The 20,535-nt window shown below is 43.4% G+C and overlaps 2 protein-coding genes, 1 long non-coding RNA gene and 1 other non-coding gene across 5 annotated transcripts in view; 2 read left to right on the top strand and 2 right to left on the bottom strand.

Moving 5' to 3' along the window:
- The window catches only part of CEBPZ (CCAAT enhancer binding protein zeta), a 21,625-nt gene extending 11,542 nt beyond the window's left edge, over positions 1-10,083 (top strand). The window contains exons 9-16 of the mRNA XM_007520999.3: positions 1,883-1,949; positions 3,586-3,686; positions 4,718-4,775; positions 5,085-5,281; positions 6,197-6,277; positions 8,817-8,887; positions 8,992-9,073; positions 9,818-10,083. Coding sequence (XP_007521061.2) covers positions 1,883-1,949; positions 3,586-3,686; positions 4,718-4,775; positions 5,085-5,281; positions 6,197-6,277; positions 8,817-8,887; positions 8,992-9,073; positions 9,818-9,957 — 797 coding nt within the window. The 3' untranslated portion in view covers positions 9,958-10,083. The remainder of the gene's footprint in view (positions 1-1,882; positions 1,950-3,585; positions 3,687-4,717; positions 4,776-5,084; positions 5,282-6,196; positions 6,278-8,816; positions 8,888-8,991; positions 9,074-9,817) is intronic.
- The window catches only part of LOC132537461 (uncharacterized), a 317,125-nt gene that overhangs the window by 251,832 nt on the left and 44,758 nt on the right, over positions 1-20,535 (bottom strand). The window lies entirely within an intron of this gene.
- On the top strand, positions 7,428-7,555 carry LOC132537967 (small Cajal body-specific RNA 3). The gene has a single exon (XR_009549367.1). It is a non-coding gene; the product is annotated as a small Cajal body-specific RNA 3 (non-coding RNA).
- CEBPZOS (CEBPZ opposite strand) lies at positions 9,842-20,535 on the bottom strand. Of its 2 annotated transcripts, XM_060186918.1 has the most exons (5): positions 20,459-20,474; positions 14,329-14,512; positions 13,580-13,695; positions 10,919-10,963; positions 9,842-10,066 (listed from the first exon to the last, which is right to left on the bottom strand). In XM_060186918.1, exons 3-5 carry the CDS (start codon positions 13,692-13,694, stop codon positions 9,981-9,983), a joined length of 246 nt encoding a protein of 81 aa, XP_060042901.1. In that variant the 5' UTR covers position 13,695; positions 14,329-14,512; positions 20,459-20,474; the 3' UTR covers positions 9,842-9,980. The 2 variants fall into 2 exon arrangements, with proteins under 2 accessions (XP_060042901.1, XP_060042900.1); XM_060186917.1 differs by lacking the exon at positions 14,329-14,512 and having other exon boundaries at positions 20,459-20,535.

The raw sequence follows: 20,535 nt of genomic DNA, 5'->3' as shown, positions 1-20,535 counted from the left end.
TAGTTATTACTGTTCTTGTTATTGATGACGTTGTTGTTGGATAGGACAGAGAGAAATGGAGAGAGGGAGAGAGAAAGATTAGATACCTGCAGACCAGCTTCACTGCCTGTGAAGCGACTCCCCTGCAGGTGGGGAGCCGGGGGTTCGAACCAGGATCCTCACGCCGGTCCTTGCGCTTTGCACCACCAGCACTTAACCCACTGCACTACCGCCGGGCGCCTTTTACATGTAGGTGAGAGCCTCCTTCCTTGGGATTTGAGCTCTCATCTGGTGAATATGGTTCTGTTTTTCCATTTATACCAGACATTTTTGGATACCTGGTCCTAACTTCTTTTTTTGTTCAGAGCTAAGATTCAGTTAAACCCCATAAATCATGTAATTTCTTTTTCTTCTCCCTATTTTTTTTTTTTAATTTTTTAATATCACCACCAGGGTTGTCACTGGTTCTTGGTGCCGGCACTACAAATCCACCACTCCCCGTTGCCATTTTTCATTTTTCCTCTTCTCCCTTTCCCCATGTTTATTGGATAGGACAGAGAGAAATTGACAGAGGAGTAGGAGATAAAGAGAAACACCTGCAGACCTGCATCACTGCTCATGAAGCATTTCCCCTGGAGGTGGTAGTAATTTATGACAACCCAGTGTGCCACCACCTGGCCCCCTTAAGTCAAGTAATTTCTTCTTTTTCTTTTTTTAATATTTATTCCCTTTTGTTGTCCTTGTTTTATTGTTGTAGTTAATTATTGATGTCATTGTTGTTGGATAGGACAGAGAGAAATGGAGAGAGGAGGGGAAGACAGAGGAGGAGAGAAAGACAGACAACTGCAGACCTGCTTCACCACTTGTGAAGCGACTCCCCTGCAGGTGGGGAGCCGGGAGTTCGAACCGGGATCCTTACGCCGGTCCTTGTGCTTTGCGCCGCATGTGCTTGACACGCTGTGCTACCGCCTGACTCCCAAGTCAAGTAATTTCTAACTGGATAACTTCACAGAGATGCTGAAGGATTTGCCCAAAGTTAACAATAGAGTTAAAATTACAAACCAAATCCCCTTTTAAATAAGAAGAGTCAAAGAGGGAAAACTAATAACTTTTTCTTTTCTTTCATTTCTTAATTTTCCTTAATAGTAATTAAAATTGTGTGTCGTTAATGTTCGGGGGCTCCAGCAGGCCAGGCTAGCTTCGCGGTGGTAGACAGACAACCAGAGACACATGGATGGGCAGAGGAGCTTTATTCACGAGTGGGCAAACATGTGCTCTCCTGTCTTTCTGCTCTGGCGGCAGAGAGAGACACTTAAACTAATCACCACACAGATCTGCTCCTGCATCCCCTCACGTGGCCATGCCAAGAAATCCGGAACTACGTAGCATAGGGGGCGGGGAGAAAGAGAGGCGCCAAACTAGCAAGGGCCAAACCAATTCTTCTGGCGGGGGTAAGGAGACCAAACCAATATGAAACATACAACAGTTGTGGGCCGTTGTGTGTGGACATTTACTCTTTAATTCCAGGAAGTCAAGCAGTCAAGCGCTATTGTCATTTTTCTGAGATGAAAATGACAGGAATAGAGTGATTATTATGAAAACACTGAATCACTTTTTTGGGGGAATATGAATTATTGATGTAGTAGGAAGATGATGAGAAAAAGCCCTGTTTTTGTTTTTCCACTGTGATAGATAGATGACAGCATTCTGACTGCCTTTTGTTGCAAATGACTCTTTCAAGTGTTCTACATGCACTTTTCCAAGAGATTGTCCTTGCTAGAAGATCCTTCCCTTCTGTGTACTTTCCCTCCCTACCTTTGGAGGCTTAAAAATTATAGGTAGTCTGAGAACTTGAATAACATAAAAGACCTTTTGCTAATCAACTTAATTTATTTCCACATAGTGAACAGTAAGGAGTTCCTTGCAAAAGAAGAAAGCCAAATACCAGTGGATGAACTGTTTTTCTACAGGTACTATGCTTTGGTTTCATTTGGGGCACGTAAAATTGAAATTTCCAGAGTCTATATCTTGAAAATGTCAGAAGACATACTTAAACCAATTTTTGTGAAGGGGAAATTATAAATCAGTCATTTTGTTAATCTTGAAATGTCTGCATGAAACTAAAACAAGTAAACTGGGGGTTTTGTTTGTAATAATTTAGCATAAATTTTGTCTTTTGAATCTTGACTTTGTGGAATTTAATCTGTAATTTCTTTTTTTCTTTTTTTTTACTATAGTGATCTTACAGGATTTTAATCTGTGTTACTCTAATCAGTGATAAACAATTGATGAGTATTTTATCTAAAACGTGGGTCTAAGCAGAACTCATTGATAAATAGAAATAAACCCTAACCCTATTATTATAGTACCAGCAATGCCCTGTTGTTGTAGTGGTGCTATTTGTTGTCTCATACACTTGGATAATTTAGTTTGGTTTTAAAAAACACATTGTATAAAGAATATTCAGGGGAGTCGGATGTAGCACAGCGGGTTAAGCGCACATGGTACAAAGCACAGGGAACCATGTAAGGATCCCGGTTTGAGCCCCCAGCTCCCCACCTGCAGGGAAGTTGCTTCACAGGTGGTGAAACAGGTCTGCAGGTGTCTTTTTCTCTCCCTCTCTGTCTTTCCCTCCTCTCTCCATTTCTGTCTGTCCTATCAACAACATCAATATCAATAACAACAATAATAACTACAACAGTAAAACAACAAGGGCAACAAAAGGGAATAAATAAATAAATAAATACATGTTTTTAAAATAATATTCAAGTTATGATACCATGTCCAACATGCTAAGTTTCGTTGTGCCATATAATATAATGAGCTTACAGAGGACAAGTGGACTGAACCCCATTTCATAATATTCTTATTATATGTCTGTAATCTTTTTTTTTTAATTTTTATTTTTGGATAAGACAGAGATTGGGGGGGGAGACAGAGAAAGACACCTGCAGACCTGCTTCACCATTTGTGAAGCGACCCCCCTACAGATGGGGAACTGGAGCACCACCGTCCAACCCATGTATAATGTTCTAATTCAACGTCACTAGCGTTGGTGCTCAGACCTTTTACTACTATTTAATTAAGATTAGCTGAGGTCCTTTTGTTGAGAACCTAAATATTTCAGATGTATTATACTTCATATTTTAAGAGTTTCCAACTGTTTTGTTGACTTGAAGCCTGCCTTCTTAATAGAAGCAAGTTTTAGGAGAGTCAGGCAGTGGCACAGCAGGTTAAGTGCATGTGGCACGAAGTACAAGGACTGGCATAAGGATCCCCAGTTCGAGCCCCTGCCTCCCCACCTGCAGGGGAGTCCCTTCACAGGTGGTGAAACAGGTCTGCAGGTGTCTGTCTTTCTCTCCCCCTCTCTGTCTTCCCCTCCTCTCTCCATTTCTCTCTGTCCTATCCAACAATGACGACATCAATAACTACAACAACAATAAAAAACAGCAAGGGCAACAAGAGGGAAAATAAATAAATTTTTAAAAAATGAGTCTTAGACATTATATTCATCTGAATTACTAACTTACAGGTTTGTCAAGATCCTTTAATTATATTTAATTGAGCCCTGTAATAAAATCAAATATAACATGCATTTTATTTTAGGTATTATAAAAAAGTTGCTGTTGTCAAAGAGAAACAAAAGCGGAACACAGATGATGAAAGTATAGAAGATGTGGATGACGAGGAATTTGAAAGGATGATTGGTAATTTGTTTCTGTCGGTTCTTCAGTTTGTACAATACCATATTGTTTGTTTATAAAGCCACAGAGTATTAGTGATGGGAATGGCCTTTTAAATGCCATGCAGATCACAACAGGATTTTTTAAATATTTGGTAAATCACCTTCATTTGCTCCAGAAAAACATGATTGTCCTTCAACAGTTGGGGTGAGGGGAATCCCGCAGTGAGTCCCATGAATACTTGATATGGTCTCCCTAAAAGGGGGGTTGGGGAACTTAATACATTCACTGCAAGGCTGAATATCACTTAATTGAACCCATTTTTACTGTTCTTTGTTGTTGTTTTATTAGTGACTTAATCATGATTAATAAGATTGTAAGATAATAAGGGTCCAATTCAGTACAGTTCCCACCACTTGCTTTGGGATTTTTTTAATGAAAGAAGTAAGGAGAGAGAGAGACCACAGCACTGACCAACTCTGGCACATGTTGCTGATGGGGATTGAACCTGGGACCTTGGGACCTCAGGCATGAGGTCTTTTACATATCATTATGGTATCTCCCCAGCCCCATTTGTATTCTTCTTAATCTCTCTACACTATACAGGCTTCTGTTGTGCCTATTTTCTCTTCATAATCCACAGAGCTAGAGAAATTAGTACTGAAACCTACACTGAAGCAAAATACATGGAAAATTACATACCTTAGATTGATTTCGCTTCTGCTGCATGTTGTGTTTTAGCTACTAAAAATGAGATCTGAGTTCTAATGAAGAGAATAATTGCTAAATCCCATTTTATTTGACATTTGCCTTAGTTATTTAAAAAAAAAAACTGTAGGAAGAATCTGAAGTCCATTTTGATTAGGGATTTAATTAAGGCGAGTTTATTCACAGATTTAAATATATTAATAGGACAGAACAACAGGTAGTCAGTTTTTATCATTTTGGTGTTTACTTGTAAATGCAAAATCATGATGGTTGTTGATTTAGATCTAAAAATGTGTCAACTTAGCTCTTCTTTGGTTTATCTCAGATTGTCCACTTCTCTCTTACAGACACATTTGAAGATGATAATTGCTTCACCTCTGGAAAGGACGACCTTGATTTTGCTGGGTACACTCCTCCCTCTTTCTTCCTTCCCCCAAGCATTTCCCAAATTTTTACCCTCAGAACAGTAGACCACAGGACGATGTTAACATGTGGGAGAAAGATACTGAGATCACTTTGCGAGTCTGATGAACTGCTTTAATTTGGGGTTGTAGTATATTAAAGAAAGGCTCAGAGAGGTAACTGCTAGCAGCCCTGGACATCCTGCATTTATTCACAGACTTATATAATGAAAAAACATACCAGCATCCTTTAGAAAAGGATGTCCTCATTTACAAGTTGGTTTCATGGTTTGTGTTTTTGTTTTTCCCCCAGCAACATGAAAAAGAAAAAGAAAGGAGTTAAGAGTGATGCAGAGGATGAAGATGAAGATTCAGAGGCGAGTGAGGATGACTTTGATAATTTAGATGATGATGAAGTGTCTTTAGGAAGTATGGGTGAAGAGTTCACTGAATTGGATGAAGATGCAGGCACGTTCATGGATGTGGATGATGAGAGTGAGGATATTCCAGGTAAGCGTTTTAAAAATACAAGACATGGGGCCAGGCAGTGGCGCACCTGGTTGAGCGCACAGGTTACAGTGTGCAAGTGCCCAGGTTCAGTGTGCAAGTGCCCACCTGCAGGCAGAAAGCTTCACGAGTGGTGAAGTAGGGCTGCAGGTGTCTCCCTCCCTCTCTATCGGCCCCTCCCCCTCTCAGTTTCTGGCTGTATGTATCCAATAAATAAATTTAAAAAATTAAAAAGAAAATACAAGACAAGACTATCTTCCTTCCTGTAGGGTAATTGTTCTGTCCAAGGTGTTTGCCTATGGTCCTGTATTCAGTTTGCCACTCAGATCACTGAGCTCAGCCAGAAAATGAAAGAGGATATTCTCTTTCAGTTGGAGTTGAAGGGTTTTTGTTTGTTTGAGTGATTGTATGTTATTGTTGCTGGGTTTATGTTTCAGACTTTAATAATAATCAACATTTAGACTATGCAGTATCTGTTAACTGATTATTGCTACCTTTTAAAATAATAGAATACTAACTAGTAGCCTTGAAGCATAGGTGAGAAAGGTGAGCATTTTTTCTTACTGTTAGAAGTTGTCTAACAGACTCCTAAACTTTGTCCTAATAGACTCCCAAACTTTGTCCCCCAGGAGTTTTCTGATTTTATCTTCTCAGTCTCCTAAGATATACCCACTAACCTGATAGCCTGCTACTTTTCTGGGCCAGAATACAAGTTTCTTGTTTCAAATAGTTTACTATCTGGTCTTAATAACGAAACTGTCTAATAAATTGTGTACGTGGACACAATACGGACATGCTAATAATGACAAGTCTTAGTTCCAGTCTCAAAGTCTGTGCTGGTCGTAGGTGGAGCCCCATGGAGTAATGTTTCTCAACTGTGTGTTTTTTTTTTTTTTTTTTTTTTTTCTTTTTTAATAGAACTTGATGATGACATCGGCACCAAAGCAGGTAAAAAGAGAAAGGGTCCAAGTGATTTTGACTTTGCTGGATCATTTCAAGGTAAGAAAATGTATTTGGGACTGGTGAGAAAGTATAAGGGTTCTTTCTGCAAAATGCCTTTCATGCCTGAGGCTCCCAGGTCTACAGCAGCACCATCAGCCAGAGCCAAGTAGTTCTGTGGTCTTGTCAGTCTCTCCCCAAGCCCTTTTGTGTTTCCATCTGTAGTTCTTTCTCTCATTAAAAATAAAATGAAAAAAAGAAAGGGTTTTTAAAAAGAAAATAGATTTAGTCTCTTTTATTACCGGTGACAGAAGCCAGACACACAGCCACGCATCTGTGAGTGCAGTCCTTGGCAGAGCACAGGCTTTACGGGTAGAGGGTCCTGGTTTGCTGTGTTAGCAACAGAACTGAAGGGAGAAAAATAGCATCCCATTTCTATGAAATAGACAAAAGAAAAATAAATGTAGCCCTCGAGGGATGGGAAGTGGGACAACTACAGTACATTCCAGGAATTTTTTTTTCTAAGATTTACTTCATTTGATGAGAGAGGAAAAGGCTAGAGCATCACTCTCGCATACACAGTGACAACATTCAAGCTCAGGACCCATGGTTTCAAGTCCAAAGCTCTGCCATTTTGCCACCTCTCAGGGCAAAACTCCAGGAATCTCTGGGAGTTGATGAAGATGCTCATGGTTTTATTATAAGGACAAGTGAACGACTCAGTTTATTAACCATGGTGATCTACACACTCAAACCATGGAATTAGTCTCTTTAGTGAAACTGTGTTTGGGGGTTTTGTCTGTTTTTAGTGGCTCTAATAGTGCTAGACAATACTGTCAAAAGATTTTGAATAGTTTCAGAGAAGTGAAGGTGGACAACAGCAATATTTTGTTGAGTTTTGTTTTACCAGAGCACTGCTCAGCTCTGGCTTATGGTGGTGTGAGGGACTGAACCTGGGACTTTGGAGCTTCAGGCCTAAGAGTCTGTTTGCATAACCATTATGCTATCTACCCCCACCCACAATATTGTTACATGGGCTAACATACACCTCAATGATTTATTTCATGAAAGGAGATGCCAGAGCAGCACTCTGGCATATGTAGTGGCAGAGATCACACTTGCCAACACAGAACGCTACCATTGCCCACCTCCCAGGCCACACAGATAGGATTTTTAATGTGTGAACTAGACAGTGAAGAAAAGCCATTTCCCCGGAACCGGCATATGGCGGGCAGAGTGAAGCACCCTCTGTCTGCACTCCGCAGGTTCCCACATAAACACGGAGGTCTCTGTCTGACTCAGGACAGCCACTGAGCCGGATCGTTCCCTCCAGACAGCCTCTGCACCTCACCCAGGGGCAGCAGATGCCCAGAGCCCAGCATGTTTCTTGCCAGGACAGTCCAGGACTAGCCAAGGAGCCAGATCAGTGTGAGGGTTCACTTAAGTGGAATTGTACTCAGTCATCTGGGAGGTGTGTGTGGCTGATAATGTAAGAGAGCTGTGCTCATCTAGCTCCCTGGAATCACCATGGTTTGGGTGTGTGGAAAGTTTTTTTTCTTCACTTTCTCCTTGATGACCTTTGGGACATTGAAAATGCCTAGCACACTCGCCACCACCGATGTAAGACTGTAGAATTTACAACTATTGATGGTGTGCGTATCTCAGTTATTTATTTTTTAATATTTCATTTATTTTTACAGAGACCGAGAAATTGAGAGGGAAAGGAATAGAGAGTGATACCTATAGCACTACTTCACCACTCATGAAGCTTCCTCCTTGTAGGTGGGGACCTGGGACTTGAACCTGGGTCCTCACACAGAATGATATGTGCATTCAACCAAATGTGCCCTGATTATCTGACTTTTTGATATGAAATCATTCTATTGAATAAAAAAAGAAAGTGTAGGGACCAGGCAATGGCGCATCTGGTTAAGCACACACATTACAATGCACAAGGACCCAGGTTCAAGTCCCTGGTACCTACCTGCAGAGGGGAAGCTTAATAAGTGGTGAAGCAGGGCTGTATGTCTCTCCAGTAATCAAGAAATAAAAAAGTAAGTTTACTGAGTCACACACACACACAAAAAAAAGCCATTTGCTATTTAATTTGTTGTGAAAAGACTGTATATTTGGAATTGTAGGTGAACCTTTTGAGAACCACTTTGACTAATATAAATTTCTTTCATAGTCAAAACAAACACACCTTCAGTTTCATCACAGTCCAAATAATAAGACTTCAGGCATAATTCACTTCATACTTTTTCCCTACAATAGTCCAATACTCATCATCCAAAATTCCAGCCTTGTAATTTTAGTCTTGTCTGATGCTATGAAATAGAGTAAGTCTTGATCAGTGGCCAGACCTGGAAGACAGAACAATACTGTCTGAGCAGTTCTGTTAGGATATTTTTTAAAAAGGTGTTTTTGAACTCAAACTGTCATAAGTGCCAGCTACGTGATACTGTTCAGGTCATTGTTACTGTGTATTTTAGTCCATATTGTGTGTGTCTGTTTTATATCAAAATCATGTTGAGATAGTTATTTTTCAAAAAGCATTACTGCATTTGCAATGAAATAATCTAGACTTATTCTCTCTTAGGACAGAGGGGAAAAAAGAAGAGAAATCTCCGTGACTTCAATGACCCCGACCTGTTTGTGTCTGCTGAGGAGGTACGGCTGACTAGTGCGCTCATGAAGAATGACCTGTTCTAGAATGAACGCTTTCAGATCGCTAATAACCTACCCCTCCACCCCCATTTTTATTTTCTTTAAAGTTTGGTCACCTGTTGGATGAAAATATGGGGTCCAAGTTTGATAACATCGGCATGAATGCTATGGCTAACAGAGACAATGCAAGTAAGTACTGCAGCTTCACAGCAGCCTTCGCTGAGGACTGTGTTCTGCAGGTTGTTTGGAGGTCATTGTCACAGTAGCGGTGAATACAGTGGTTCCTTACAACCTGGGAAGAATGACTTTTTCATCTCCTCATCTGGGTAGTAAATAGGGTTAGCCTGTATTTAGACTACAGAAAAAACTACTTGGTTTTGTGGGGATTGGAAGGAGGGAAGGACAGGCTATTTTTATGTACTAGGAGTTTTTGAGTAGCTTTAAGGACATTGTTTCTTTTCTCTCTCTCTCTCTCTCTTGCTTTTTTGGATAGAGAAGAATTGAGTGGGAAGAGGGAGATAGAAAGACACGTGCAGGCAGACTTGCTTCACCACTCGTGAAGCTTCCCCACTGCGTGTGGAGACCAGGGTGGGGACCAGGGGTTTGAACCTGGGTCCGTGTGCACTGTAACATGTGCAAGCAACCAGGTGCACCACCACCTGCGCCCCCCCCCCCCAAGGACATTCTTAATTATTTCTGATGATGATAGTTACTGGATTCTGTTCCTCCAGTGAGGACATTCAGGGGACAATCTTCAGACACTTTAGTTGGTTCTGGCACTGCTTTTCCTCGAGACCATGATCTTTGTACACAGACAGCAGGCAGTGGTTGTAGCAGGGTGAGACAGTGGCCCTGCTTCCCCGAGGGTGATCTGCAGGCTATCCCCATCCCTGCTAGGCCGGCCCACAAGGATGTCTCTCTCTCTCCCCAAAGGTCTCAAGCAGCTGAGGTGGGAGGCTGAGCGGGATGACTGGCTCCACAACAGAGACGTGAAAAGCATCCTTAAGAGAAAGAAGAACTCCAACAACAAGAGGTTGCACCCCACTCAGAAAAACAAGAAGCAAAGAAAATGAGTGTTTTCAAAATGGACATCTACTTACTCATTTTTGCTGTTCAACCATTTTTCTTGATCTTGTTGTCTGAGACCATACATTCCAGACTGTTCAATGGATTTGTAATAAACTATAAATGAAAACAACCGTCATTTGTAAAAATCAGGTGAAAATGTTCGATTTCAGCTATATTGAGAAAAGTTCCTTGGTTGCTATATAGTTATCTATGAAAAATGTAACATGTTCATGTACAAGCCCTAAAATCCCCACTAATGATTGTAATGAATATTTATTATGCTTACTTTATACAGATACTATACTGGCTATTTACATGTCACCTTTTTAACCTTTGTATCAATGCCATGAATGGGTGTTTTTGTTCTGTTTTGTTTTGGTTTTTTACCAGAGCACTGCTCAGCTCTGGCTTAGGGAGGTGTGGGGGATTGAACCTGGGACTTGAGAGCCTCAGGCATGAAAGTCTCTTCGAATAACCATTATGTTATACCCCCACCTGAATGGGTGTTGTTTCTACTTGACAAAGACAGAGCTCTGGCGAGCCTGCGCTCAGGTTTAAGCTGAGCAGGAGAACTAGATCAGCACTAGAGCACAGTACTTGCATGCATGGGGTCCCATGTTCAGTCCCCAGTACTGCATTTGTCAGAGCTGGTGTGTGTGTTTCCGGTTTAAGCCCCTCTTGAAAATAAATATTTTTTATAAAAACAAAACTAAGGCCTAAGATGTGATTTAATTGCATCAGACAGATCTCCAAAGTCTGCATGTGAAACTACTAGACTATGAATTCAGCCAGCTACTACCCTAATCTAGATAACTCAACAGGAAAATAGTCCTTCTGAGATCAAGCAAAAACAGGTGAACAGACATCACCTAAGTCATGTTGCTATTAATTAACTATAAAGAAATCACTATTTAAATTACAGGTTAGCTGAAAAACTTGTGATCTTATTTCCACTTAAAAACATACCTTCTAAGATGAAGGGATATTTCTTGCTCATCGTTTGCCTGAAATCTAATGAATAAAAGAAAGATTAGAACTTTATTAAAAATAAAATCAATGTAGGTTAGTGATCGTCAGGACCTGGTAAGAGAGGGGATAAGTGTTAGTTATAGTTATAGAATGTGCCCTGGGATTTAATACGCATTTGGCTGCTGTGAACACTGAATTGTATACCTACAGGCAGTGGATATTCATTTCTGATCGTGTAAACTTTAAATATTCCCACACACAAAAGAAATGAGGTAATTGTGTGGGGTGGTGAATGTATTCTGTGGTAAAAGAAATTTGATGACTAGACATTCATTGTTGGGCTGGGGAGACAGCTTACTGGTTATGCAAGTGACTTAAGCCTGAAGTTCTGAGCTCCTAGGTGCAATCCCCAGCACTGCCACAAACCCGAGCTAAGCAATGCTCTGGTAAGGAACAAAGAAAGAGACATTAATTTATTGTACCTAGGGCTAGTATGTGGCATGCTTTGTAGTTTATAAAAATGGGAATCACACAGGTTAGAAATTGTGTCACAGTCTACGGCCATACCACCCTGAGCACACCCGATCTCGTCTGATCTCGGAAGTTAAGCAGGGTCAGGCCTGGTTAGTACTTGGATGGGAAAAATTGTGTTACGGTCCTGCATCAACTATATACTTTTGGAGAAGGTCTAACTTGCAGGTGCCGTAGTGACTGGAGTTGTACTCTTGGCCTAGATGGGGACTTTCAGCCTCCATCAACACAGCTCCCCACAGACAAAACATTCATTACTGGATGCCTGGTAAGCATCCAATAAGACAAAATGTGGCCTACATAAAAAAAAAATGTGATTTATTTAGATTAGATTGACATTTAAAAGCCAAGTTTTCAGTATTAACATACTGAAAACACTAAAGCCAGAGTATCGATTTTAGACTAGCTTTTTAAAATTTTTATTATTTGATTAGGATGGAGACAGTAATTGAGAGGGGAGTGGCAGAGAGAGAGAAAGAACGACACCTGCAGACCTGCTTCACCACTCATGAAGCTTTTTCCCTGAAGATGAGGACTGGATTAATCATGTGCTCAAAACAGGCGAGCCACTGCCCAGCCCCTGACTTTAGACTTTAATTTACTTTCAGATACCTGGACTATTTCTCCTATGTTCTTACAGTTCATTTGTTTCAGATTTATTTTATTACATATGAGACAATTGGAAAGAAAGAAGCTAGAGAGAAACCATGTGGTGGGTGCCAGGGATTGAACCAAGAACTTTCAGACATGCAAATCCAACACTGCCAGTTGAGCCACTGCTTGAGCCACCCTCAGTTTAAAAGTACAGAGGCTAGGGTCAAGGAGAAAGAAACACAGTCACACACAAGATTTGCATGTAGAAGGTTCCTGGTTCCATCCCCAGCATCTTCAATGAGAGCTCTGGTCAAGAAAGAATAGTATGGGGTCCAGGAGGTAGCAAGGTGGGTAAGGTATTGGGCCCCCAGCTTTCATTTGCCAGAATAAAGCTCTGGCGCGCTCTCTGCCATCTCTCTTGTTAAGTTGTTAAAAGAGAAAAGTATAGAGGCTGAAATATCCAGTAGCATCCCAGAACAGTTTTCCCGTGAGGATAAATGACAAGTTTCAGTGATAGGCACTATCCAGGACTGCTACTCCCTGCTTTAGGAAAAGAAGGCAGTGCTTACTTTTTTGGGGGGGGGAGGGGAGGGTGGTGTAGAGAGAGAGAGAGATTGAGGTGAGAGGGAGCTACAGAAAGGGAGAGAGATGGGAGTCAGGCAGTTGCACAGCGGGTTAAGCGCACATAGCATGAAGTGCAAGGAGAGCTGTTAAGGATCCCGGTTCAAGCCCTTAGCTCCCCACCTGCAGGGGGGTCGCTTCACAAGCAATGAAGCAGGTCTGCAGGTGTCTTTCTCTCCCCCCCCCGTCCTATCTAACAACGATGACATCAATAACAACAATAATAACTACAACAATAAAAACCAACAAGGACAACAAAAAGGAAAATAAATATAAAAAATTTTCTTTTTAATTTAAAAAAATAATAAAGGGAGAGAGACAGACATCTGCTTCACTGCTCACAAAGATTTCACCCTGCAGGCGGGGACCAGGGACTTGAATCCCCTGTACCACCACGAGCCAGAGCTGAGCAGTGTTCTGGTAAAAATGAATGAGTCAATGAATGAATGAATGAAATGAGTTAAAAATAAAAATTTAAAAAAGAAGTTACGGGATACATATTCAGTAAGACACAGCTCTCCGAAAAAGATGAGACTGTATCATCTGAAACCAAGTGAAGGGAACTGGAGGTGACTATGTTTCGTGAAATGAGTAACCAGGGGAAAGACAACTGCCAGATGGGCTTGTTCATATGCGGATACAGACCACTTATGCAAATGAACTTGGAGGAAAATGGTAGCCACGTATGTCTCTTCCACTTGGTGAGAACTATTTGCTGCCTCCACCAGCAAAGCCCATGAAGGTGTGAATGAAACATTTGCCAACAGTCTACAAACATTTCTGAGGGAAAGTCAGGGTCATTTAGGCTGTACGGTGACAACATCTATTCCTGGTCTATTTCACACCCAAAGGCACTGGTAACCAGCACACCACTTTAGCAAACGACGCTGAGCAGCACTGAACTACGGTTACCTTGGCTTGAATTCATCTTATTAAACAAATAATAGCTTCCCAAAAGGCCGGCAACTTCGGCTACCAAAACTCCTTTAAAGATCTTCTTGGCGAGTGGTTCCAAAGGGCGGGCCATCCTAAGTTAACAACAAAGAGATGTAAACATCAATGGACAGATTCAGGCTTCAAGCTGATATAAAAATAAGGAATTAAGACGTGAGGGCCTGGGCTGGGGAGACAGCATAAGGATTCTGCAGAAGACTTTCATGCCTGAAGCTCTAAGTTCACAGGTTCAAGCCCCAGAACCACCATAAGCCAAAGATGAACACTGCTCAGGCCTGCGTGTGTATATGTGTGTCACAAAAATAAATCTTTTTTAAATATTTTTATTTATTTTCTCTTTTTGCCCTTTTTTTTTCTTATTGTTGCAGTTATTATTGTTGTCGTTGTTAGAACAGAGAGAAATGGAGAGAGGAGGGGAAGACAGAGAGGGGGAGAGAAAGACAGACACCTACAGACCTGCTTCACCGCCTGTGAATAGACTCCCCTGCAGGTGGGGAGCCGGGAGCTACAACCGGGATCCTTACTCCGGTCCTTGTGCTTTGCACCACATGCGCTTAGCCCGCTGCACTACCACCCGACTCCCAAAAATAAATCTTTTAAAAAAAGAAATGATGACCTAAAAAATAGGTATGAAGACCTAACGTGTAAATCATGTGAGAAGTCTCTGCAACTGGAAAGAAAGGTTAGTGGGCTAGCAGGCAGCTCACCTGAACAGTGTGTCTGCCTCTGCCAGGTGCTCGATCCAGGTTCCAACCAAGCCACACTGTACTGAAGGGAGCTTTGGTGCTGTGGTTTCTTTCCCTTTTTATCTCTACCTCTATCTCTTTCTATTTGAAAAAGTCAGCCTTGAGCAGTGATGCCCAGGCAACAGCCCCTCTTACTTCTGCCCCCCTACCAAAAAAAAAAAAAAAAAAACCAAAAAAACAATTGACTGTTCCAGAGAGGCTACTATTCTCAAAGGATTTTGAGAATCACCAGAAGGTGTGTTAAAAAATGCACATTCAGGGGGGCGAGCGGTGGCACAGCAAGTTAAGTGCACATGGCACAAAGCACAAGGACCGGCATAAGGATCCCGGTTCAAGCCCTCAGCTCCCCACCTGCAGGGAGGTCACTTCACAAGCAGTGAAGCAGGTCTGCAGGTGTCTCTCTCCCCCTCTCTGTCTCCCCTCCTCCATTTCTCTCTGTCCTATCCAACAACAATGACAGCAATAAGCACAACAACAACAATAATAATAATAACAACTTTAAACAACAAGGGCAACAAAAGGGAAAAAAAATAGTCTCCAAGAGCAGTGGATTCATAGCGCAGGCACCGAATCCCAGCAATACTCCTGGAGGCAAAAAAAAATGCACATTCAGTGGTTCCAAGGGGGTGGCGCAGTGGGTAAAGTGTTAGACTCACAAGCACGAGGTCCCCAGTTGGGTGCCTGGCAATGCATGTATCAGAGTGATGCTCTAGTGCTTCACTCTCTCCCCCAGTCTAGTAAATATCTTTTAAATGCACATCCCGGGACCCCCACCAACTATCCCCACCCTCCAGATTCTGACCCCCCAAGTGTAGGGTAGGGAGTCACAGCAGTCTACAGCAGGCAACTCCAGTGCTTTCCACACAAGAGAGTCACAGACCAGCCTCACACAGATAGAGGATCAACCAGGCTTCAGCCTGGATTCTCTTCCTCTGATTAAAATCTAATTGGCATAAAAGGCTAGAGTCTCTATTCTCTTTCTCTAATTCAAGTAAAAGCCAGGGAAGAGATAGCATAGTGGTTATGTAAAATGTCTTTCGTGCCTGGGGTACAGAGGTCCCAGGTTCAGCCCCTAGCACTACCATCAGCCGGAGCTCAGAGGTGGTCAGGTAAAAATAAGAGAGAGAGAGAGAGAGAGCTAGTAGGTCTGAGGTAGGAGCACAGGACTTGCAGGGATGAGACCTGAGTCAGATCCCCGGTACTACATATAGCAGAATGATACTTCACTCACTTTCTCCCTAACAAATAATAATAATAATAATAATAATAATGCAAGTTAGGGGGCACCTGGCAGGGACACATCTGGTTGAGCTAATACATTACCATGTGCAGGATCCAGGTTCAAGCCCCCAGTCCCCACCTGCAGGAGGAAGCTTCACAAGTAGCAAAGCAAGTCTATAGGTGTCTCTCTGTCTCTCTTCCTATCACCCTTTCCCTCTCTGAATTTCTCTGTCCTATCAAAAAAATTAAGTAAAAGCTAGAGTTTAAGGAGATAGCTCAGACAGGAGTGCCAAACTTGCATAGCTGAGATCCTAAAAAAAAAAAAAAAAAAATCTTAAACAGTAAAAGCTAAAAACAAAAGCACTGTCAAACAAATTGATAAAATATATAAGCACTCTGGGAGGTGGTATAGTGGAGAAAGTGCTGGACTGACAACATGAGATCCCAGGCAACTTAGACTGGAGGAATGCTCTGGTTCTCTGTCATTAATAAAATAAATCTTAAAAGAAAATAGAAGAAATGTCTCAAACTGAATATCTGAGATGCAAACCCAATTTTTTGCTCCCTTTACTCTGCCTCCCTACAACTCCAAAGAACAAGAGCCAGAATTATTCTTTGCTATTTTTTTTTAAAGCAATTATTTTATTTATTTATTTTCCCTTTTGTTGCCCTTTTGAGCCAGGATTTTTCATCAGCATTTAGACTCTGTCTTCTCCTTCGGTCTCACTGTCGTCTGAGCGGAGCAGAGACACGTCCCTAACACTGGGCTCTGTCCTTGTCTCTGTCTCTGCCATGAACTTCACTGGCTCTGAGACCTTTTCATAAGGCCTGGGGGCAGGGGGATGTAATTAAATACCCTGTTTTCGTAGGATTATCCTAACAACCTTTCCAAATGTCCCCCCCCCCCCACCAAATCCCCTTTTCTCCTTCTGATAACGTGATCTCCTGGATACTAAAAGATTAAACTTGCATTATTCCTAAAAAAAAAAAAAAAAACACAATAAGTTAGCTATAACTACAGGGCAGGTGTGCTGGGGGGGGGGGGGGGCTGTTTTGCTGTGTATGCCATACTGTATGTCCCTGACCAGAGACAGGAGAGCACAGGGCACTGTGTCGAGCTGTTCCACAGGTCCATGGGGAGAAGCAGCAAACACCAAGAATGAACCAAGCCTGCATGCAGGGTCAGGTGCTTACGCACCCAGTTAAGCTCAAATGTTACCATGTCCAATGAACCCAGGTTTGAGCCCCCAGTCCCCACCTGCAGGGAGAAAGCTTCAAGAGTGAAGCAGTGCTGCAGGTCTCTCTCCCCCTTTTCCCTCTTGATTTCTCTCTGTCTCTATGCAATAAATAAAATAAATAAATGTTTTTTAAAATATTAATTTAGTATATTTTTTTATTTAATAGGACAGAGAGAAATTGAGAGGGAAGGGGGCTAGAGTTGGAGGGAGACAGAGAGAGACACCTGCAGCATGGCTCCACTGCTTCCTCACTACCGGTGGGGTCTGGGGGGCTGAACCTGATTGTGCCACCACCTGGCCTCCAAAGAAATATATTTTTTAAAAGTCTCTGTGCAGCCAGAGTCCCACTGTGAGAAATCCTAGCAACACAGTTTCTGTCTTGTTGAATGAGGGGAAGCTAAGGATTTCAAAAATAAAATCCACAGCAAGACAGCACTGAGACACCACCTCACACCTGTGAGAACGGCCAGAGACAACAAATGTGGACAAGGAGGTGGAGAAAGGGGGCCCTCACACACCATTAGGGGGAACGCAGGTGGGCTCAGCTCCTAGGGAAAAACACGGCAGTTTCTCGGGAAATTATAAATAGGCCTACTGGCAATTCCTTTCCCACTTATTTAACTCAAGAACACAAAAAACACTGTTCTGAGGCAGAGGTGACAGCATCATGGCTCCGCAAAAGACTTTCATGTCTGAGGCTCCCAGGTCTCAGGTTCAGTCCCTGGCACCACCAAAAGGCAGAGCTGAATAGTGCTCCAGTAAATAAATAAGTAGTAATAATAAATAAAAAGTGACAAACCCAGATCTGGAAACTATCTGCAGACCAGACCAATGCTCACTACATGTAGCCTGTTCATAGCTCCTGAGGTTTGGAAAGAACCTACGTGCCCCGTGACAAGAAAGGCCAGGTCTACTGGCACAAAGGGCCCTCCCAGGCAGTGAGGTTGGCTGGGTCTTACTGCCTGTGTCTCCCCACCCAGAATTTATCCACACATGCAGAGGAAGGTGGGAAAGCAGGGTCTTCTTCCTCAAAGCCCCTAACCCTTCCCTGCCCTGTTACAGTTCCAAAAATAAATACAGTCCAAACAAAACCCTATAGAAAATCTAAGTATGCGAGCAGCTAAATAAGTACAAAAAGAAAGTGTTGTTAAAATTCGGAGGCTCCAGTGGGGCGGGCTAGCTTCACGGGCGGGTAACAGAGACGACCAGAGACGCACGGCTGGGCAGGGCAGCTGTATTTCTTTATTCAAGAACAACGATTCATAAACTAAGACAAACTAATCACCAAACAGAACTCTGCTGTCTCTTTGCGGCGGCGCAAGCACTCTCTCTTACTCTCGAACTCTGCAACTCTGGAACTCTGGCACTCTGGAACTCTCTGAACTCTGGAACTCTCTCGGGGTTCCTTCGGGGCGGGGCCAAGCAGGCCCGCGAAACTAACTGGACTGATCCAGTTCTCTTGTCGGGGGAGAACTACCCAATGTAAAGCATACAACAAGAAAGATTTTCACCTTTATTTATTTATTTCAGATTTTCACTTTCTTAAAATGATGTGCACTTTCTGTGGGAGGTGGTGCAGTGAATAACATGCTGGACTCTCAAACATGAGGTCCCAAGTTCAAGCCTCTGGCATCACATGTACCAGAGTGATGCTCTGGTTCTCATTCTTTTCCTCTCATAAGTAAATCTCTTTTAAAAAGTCATATGCACATTATTAAAATATGTGTTTATTTTGTATTAATGAGAAAGAGGCAGGCAGAGGGAGAGGGAACCAGAGCATCACTCCAGCACATGTGTTGCCAGGTACTGAACACCAAACCACATGCAACAGAGCAGGAAAAGAAGAAAAAATTAAGGAGAAAGACTTTAATTTGCACCTCTATATTTTAAGGAAGAAATTGTTAGGGAAAAAGCAAGTAAATGAGATGTCTGTAGAGCAGAAAGAGAGAGTTACACTCCAACAGAAAAGAGTCACACAGGGATCATCTTGCTTGTCAAGCCTGTGATTTGATGGGCTGGACTGGCTGCGGGGTGGGAGTCCGGGAGAGAGACCATGGAAGGGGGACCTGGGCCTGGCCCCAAACCTCCATGGGGCCATGGCTTGGTTTGACATCTGGCTTTGCTTCATCTTTCTTTCTCAGCCCCAGAACTGCATTAGTCCGAGGTGGCTGTAAAGGTTCATCTTTTGTAAGTGCTATCTCTCTCATGCTTAAGGGCCCAACACTTAGTCTGCTGCGCTGTCTCCCAGGCTTATTACTTATTACTTATATGCACTTATAACTTTATTAATTTTTTACTTTTATTTATTTTAGATAGAGGCAGAGAAAGTGGAAGAAGCCATAGTATTGATGCTTCCTTCACTGTGGTGGAAGCTGGGCTGGAACCTGGGTGGTACACATAGCAAAGCAGTGCACTATTCAAGTGAGCTATTTCACCAGCCCTACGTAATTTTATTTCTATATATTGTGATATTTTATATGACGGCATATAACTGCATTTGCTATATAACATTTAGCACAGGTGTTCAGGACAGAGCACCAGTCACAAGCTGGTTCCTAAGAATAGCAGGTGACAAGAGGGAAGAAGATGGAGGCAGGGTGACCTGTCCCTCTGGTAGGCTTTGTGCCCCCGGGGGGCACTAGCAAACTAAGGGGCCCCCAAGTCAAGTGCCAGCAGGCAAGGTCTCAAACTGCCTCACTCCTGGGTCTCCATGCACCACACCAGACCTCTCTCTGCCCATGTACCCCAGCACCCCCAGACCCTCGGCTCCCCTGGAATTCAAGCATTCGGGCTCTCTACTTTCTCCCCCACACCCAGAACACTCTGTAGACCCCCAAACACCACCACCCCCCATAACTCCACAATTAAGGGGGCTATGATCTCAGGATTGCTGCTTAGACTTAGGAACTGCAGTCTAACAGAAGCACCGGCCGTTGTCCTCAGCCTACAGTGGGGTGCTCCGCAGCAGGCCCTACAGACGGGCTCCCTCCTGACAGCTCTGAACAAGAAGGCAAGCGGCAGCATTGGTGCAGGGGGTGGGCGTGAGGGGGGCTGCCGGTGAGGCGGTGCTTTAGCAGGCCTGCCAGGACAGAGCAAAGCAAAAGTGTCCACATTCCTGAGGCTGAGTGGGGTCCTGAGATGCAACCGCTTCACCCAGCTTTCTACCTCTTGGGACACCCCCCAAGACATCCCTTGATCCCAGGACACCCCAAGAAGACACCTCCTCATCCCATGAAACCCCAAGACGCCCCCCTGATCCCAGGACACCCCAAGAAGACACCCCCGGGGCCCAAGACATCTCAAGACAACTCCCCTGGTCTCAAGAAATCCATGATGCCCCCCAATCGCAGGACACCCCAAGATGCTCCCTGGACCTCAGGACACCCCAGGGCATCCCTCCTTAGGTCCCCAATACGCCCCTCTGCTTCTGGTGGCGCTCCCCCCCATCCCATGACCCCTCCATTCCACGACCCTGCAACTCGGTGCCAGTCGCACAGTGACCCGGAACCACGTGACACCGCTGCGCCCTCGGCCGGACTGCAGAGAGGTCCAGTGTTCACCACAGACCCCAGGACTCGGACGGCGCCCCACTACACAGAGCCGATCCCTCCCACCGGGACCCCCAGACCCACCTGAGCGGAGAACACAAAACAAACCTGAAGGAGCGCCGCTGAGTGCGCATGCCCTGCGCAGACCCCGCCCCCCTCCA

This window comes from Erinaceus europaeus, chromosome 3 (assembly GCF_950295315.1).
Source record: "Erinaceus europaeus chromosome 3, mEriEur2.1, whole genome shotgun sequence".
NCBI classification, from domain to species: domain Eukaryota; kingdom Metazoa; phylum Chordata; class Mammalia; order Eulipotyphla; family Erinaceidae; genus Erinaceus; species Erinaceus europaeus.
This window is presented reverse-complemented; position numbering and strand designations above follow the sequence as displayed.